Raw genomic sequence first — 4,125 nt, forward strand, 5'->3', positions numbered from 1 at the left:
CAGTACTGAGGGAGTGCTGCACTGTCGGAGGGGCAGTACTGAGGGAGTGCCGCACTGTCGGAGGGGCAGTACTGAGGGAGCCCCGCACTGTCGGAGGGGCAGTACTGAGGGAGCGCAGCACTGTCGGAGGGGCAGTACTGAGGGAGCCCCGCACTGTCGGAGGGGCAGTACTGAGGGAGTGCCGCACTGTCGGAGGGGCAGTACTGAGGGAGCGCCGCACTGTCGGAGGGGCAGTACTGAGGGAGCGCCGCACTGTCGGAGGGGCAGTACTGAGGGAGCGCCGCACTGTCGGAGGGGCAGTACTGAGGGAGCCCCGCACTGTCGGAGGGGCAGTACTGAGGGAGCCCCGCACTGTCGGAGGGGCAGTACTGAGGGAGCCCCGCACTGTCGGAGAGGCAGTACTGAGGGAGTGCCGCACTGTCGGAGGGACAGTACTGAGGGAGTGCCGCACTGTCGGAGAGGCAGTACTGAGGGAGTGCCGCACTGTCGGAGGGGCAGTACTGAGGGAGCCCCGCACTGTCGGAGAGGCAGTACTGAGGGAGTGCCGCACTGTCGGAGAGGCAGTACTGAGGGAGCCCCGCACTGTCGGAGGGGCAGTACTGAGGGAGTGCCGCACTGTCGGAGGGACAGTACTGAGGGAGTGCCGCACTGTCGGAGGGACAGTACTGAGGGAGTGCCGCACTGTCGGAGGGACAGTACTGAGCGACCGGGACAACGCGGATCGAGCTTACGACGGAAACGAGTGACTCAGAAGGGTCAGAGGTCAATCTTTATACAACACATCATTACATCGACAGTGAAAGGAAACAGGAAATTGCTTAAACAAAGCAGTCAGTCACAGCCAGTCCGAAACTAGCCCAACCTCACCCGCAACATGAGACCAGAGAGAGGGAGGTGAGGGGGGGGGGGTCAGGGGGCTTCCCAGTGACCGGGCCGGGGGTCTGCCCTGAGGGATTGGAAGGGGAGGGGGTTTATGGCACAGGATGGGTCCGGGGATCATTAAAAAACCGCAGAAGGGACGGGTCAGTGAGGTCAGGAGGGGAAGGGTCGGGGGGTCAGGAGTAGGACAGGGCGGGGAGGGAAGGGCAGGGGTTGGGCTGAGCGATGGGACAGGGAGGGGAAGTGTCGGGGGTCAGGAGTAGGACAGGGCGGGTGGGGAGGGAAGGGCAGGGGTTGGGCTGAGCGATGGGACAGGGAGGGGAAGGGTCGGGGGTCAGGAGTAGGACAGGGCGGGCGGGGAGAGGAGGTGTTGGGCTGAGCGATGGGACAAGGGGGGGAAGGGTCGGGGGTCAGGAGTAGGACAGGGTGGGCGAGGAGGGCAGGGCAGGGGTTGGGCTGAGCGATGGGACAGGGAGGGGAAGGGTCGGGGGTCAGGAGTAGGACAGGGCGGGCGGGGAGAGGAGGTGTTGGGCTGATCGATGGGACAGGGAGGGGAAGGGTCGGGGGTCAGGAGTAGGACAGGGTGGGCGGGGAGAGGAGGTGTTGGGCTGATCGATGGGACAGGGAGGGGAAGGGTCGGGGGTCAGGAGTAGGACAGGGCGGGTGGGGAGGGAAGGGCAGGGGTTGGGCTGAGCGATGGGACAAGGAGGGGAAGGGTCGGGGGTCAGGAGTAGGACAGGGCGGGCGGGGAGAGGAGGTGTTGGGCTGAGCGATGGGACAGGGAGGGGAAGGGTCGGGACGGAGGGGAAGGGTCGGGGGTCAGGAGTAGGACAGGGCGGGCGGGAAGAGGAGGTGTTGGGCTGAGCGATGGGACAGGGAGGGGAAGGGTCGGGACGGAGGGGAAGGGTCGGGGGTCAGGAGTAGGACAGGGCGGGCGGGGAGAGGAGGTGTTGGGCTGAGCGATGGGACAGGGAGGGGAAGGGTCGGGACGGAGGGGAAGGGTCGGGGGTCAGGAGTAGGACAGGGCGGGCGGGAAGAGGAGGTGTTGGGCTGAGCGATGGGACAGGGAGGGGAAGGGTCGGGACGGAGGGGAAGGGTCGGGGGTCAGGAGTAGGACAGGGCGGGCGAAGAGGGAAGGGCAGGGGTTGGGCTGAGCGATGGGTCAGGGAGGGGAAGGGTCGGGGGTCAGGAGTAGGACAGGGCGGGCGGGCGGGCGGGGAGAGAAGGGCAGGGGTTGGGCTGAGCGATGGGACAGGGAGGGGAAGGGTCGGGGGTCAGGAGTAGGACAGGGCGGGCGGGGAGGGAAGGGCAGGGGTTGGGCTGAGCGATGGGACAGGGAGGGGAAGGGTCGGGGGTCATGAGTAGGACAGGGCGGGCGGGGAGAGGAGGTGTTGGGCTGAGCGATGGGACAAGGAGGGGAAGGGTCGGGGGTCAGGAGTAGGACAGGGCGGGTGGGGAGGGAAGGGCAGGGGTTGGGCTGAGCGATGGGACAGGGAGGGGAAGGGTCGGGACGGAGGGGAAGGGTCGGGGGTCAGGAGTAGGACAGGGCGGGCGGGGAGAGGAGGTGTTGGGCTGAGCGATGGGACAGGGAGGGGAAGGGTCGGGGGTCAGGAGTAGGACATGGCGGGCGGGGAGGGAAGGGCAGGGGTTGGGCTGAGCGATGGGACAGGGAGGGGAAGGGTCGGGGGTCAGGAGTAGGGCGGGCGAGGAGAGAAGGGCAGGGGTTGGGCTGAGCGATGGGACAAGGAGGGGAAGGGTCGGGGGTCAGGAGTAGGGCGGGCGGGGAGGGAAGGGCAGGGGTTGGGCTGAGCGATGGGACAAAGAGGGGAAGGGTCGGGGGTCAGGAGTAGGACAGGGCGGGCGGGGAGGGAAGGGCAGGGGTTGGGCTGAGCGATGGGACAGGGAGGGGAAGGGTCGGGGGTCAGGAGTAGGACAGGTGTGAGCCGTTGGAGATCTGCGATGTGACACTGGTGCTCCTGCTGATCCCAGGCTCAGCCTGCCCCCCGGAGGCCGTGCGACGGAGGGCCTGGGGGCTGTTGCGGAGAGCCAGGCCGCTGCCCCGTGAGCTGGGGATGGATGCTGGGTGAGCCCAGGCCCCCGGGCCCAGGACCATAGGTTGTCGCCAGGCCTGCGGAGTCCCCGAGCCGGGGCCTGGGCCCGGGATCCCCCCATGGCCCCAGTGGGAGCCGGCCCGGGCCGGGGGCCGGGAGACCCAGCCCGGGTTGGGCACCTGGTAGGAGTGGGTGAAGGCGGACGCCGGAGATAGGCCGCTCAGCCCTATGTTACTGAAACCCAGACGCATACTCTCCGAGTCAAAGGCTTCGATCTCCCGAGCCTGCCGCTCCAACAGGCTCCGAATACGCTCCGACCGGTCGCTCTGCAGAGACAACATCTCCTCCTCAATCTGTGGGACACAAGAGGATCGGGCGTTAGTGCCTCACCGTGACCCCGAGCCTGACTCCTGCCCCGACCCCTGAACCCCGACCCCAGCCAACATCTCCTCCTCAATCTGTGGGACACAAGAGGATCGGGCATTAGTGCCGCACCGTGACCCCGAGCCTGACTCCTGCCCCCGAGTTCGCCCCCTGACCCCGAGCCTGCCCCTGACCCAGAGCTCGCCCCCCGACACCGAGCTCGCCCCCCCGACCTAACCCAGACCACAACCAACATCTCCTCCTCAATCTGTGGGACACAAGAGGATCGGGCGTTAGTGCCTCACCGTGACCCCCGAGCCTGACTCCTGCTCCGACCCCTGAACCCCGACCCCAGCCAACATCTCCTCAATCTGTGGGATACAACAGGGGAGTTATTGCCTGCATCGTAACCCCGACCCCAAATCCCAACCCCAACCTCTAACCCCTAAGCCCCGACCCTGATCTTCTCCTAGAGAGGAGTTACTGTCCACATGGTAAGCCCCAGCCCCTATCCCGCAGACCCTAACCCCAGCCCTGATCTCCCTCTCGATCTGTGGGACAGAGAACAGCAAAACTCAGGCCCCCCGAACCATGGCCTCCGACCCGAACTCGATCCTGACTCCTCCCTCCCCCCTCACTCCCTCCCCCGTTCATTCCCCCCCCGCCACATTCTCTTCCCCCCCCCCCTCCCATTACCCTTTGCTCCAGCAGGCCCGGCGGATGGACACCCCCGACCCCTGACCCTCACCCTTTGCTCCAGCAGGGCCCGGCGGATGGACACCCCCGACCCCTGACCCTCACCCTTTGCTCCAGCAGGGCCCGGCGGATGGAC

The 4,125-nt window shown here is 66.9% G+C and overlaps 1 protein-coding gene across 1 annotated transcript; it reads right to left on the bottom strand.

Moving 5' to 3' along the window:
* Positions 1-756: 756 nt before the first annotated feature.
* LOC139251241 (serine/threonine-protein kinase TAO1-B-like) lies at positions 757-4,081 on the bottom strand. Its single transcript, XM_070873212.1, has 2 exons — positions 4,042-4,081; positions 757-3,283 (listed from the first exon to the last, which is right to left on the bottom strand). The coding sequence occupies exon 2, from the start codon at positions 3,269-3,271 to the stop codon at positions 2,801-2,803; it is 471 nt and encodes a 156-aa protein (XP_070729313.1). The 5' UTR covers positions 3,272-3,283; positions 4,042-4,081; the 3' UTR covers positions 757-2,800.
* Between the last annotated feature and the right edge of the window lie 44 nt (positions 4,082-4,125).

The sequence above is a fragment of the Pristiophorus japonicus genome, unplaced genomic scaffold (assembly GCF_044704955.1).
Source record: "Pristiophorus japonicus isolate sPriJap1 unplaced genomic scaffold, sPriJap1.hap1 HAP1_SCAFFOLD_4257, whole genome shotgun sequence".
NCBI classification, from domain to species: domain Eukaryota; kingdom Metazoa; phylum Chordata; class Chondrichthyes; family Pristiophoridae; genus Pristiophorus; species Pristiophorus japonicus.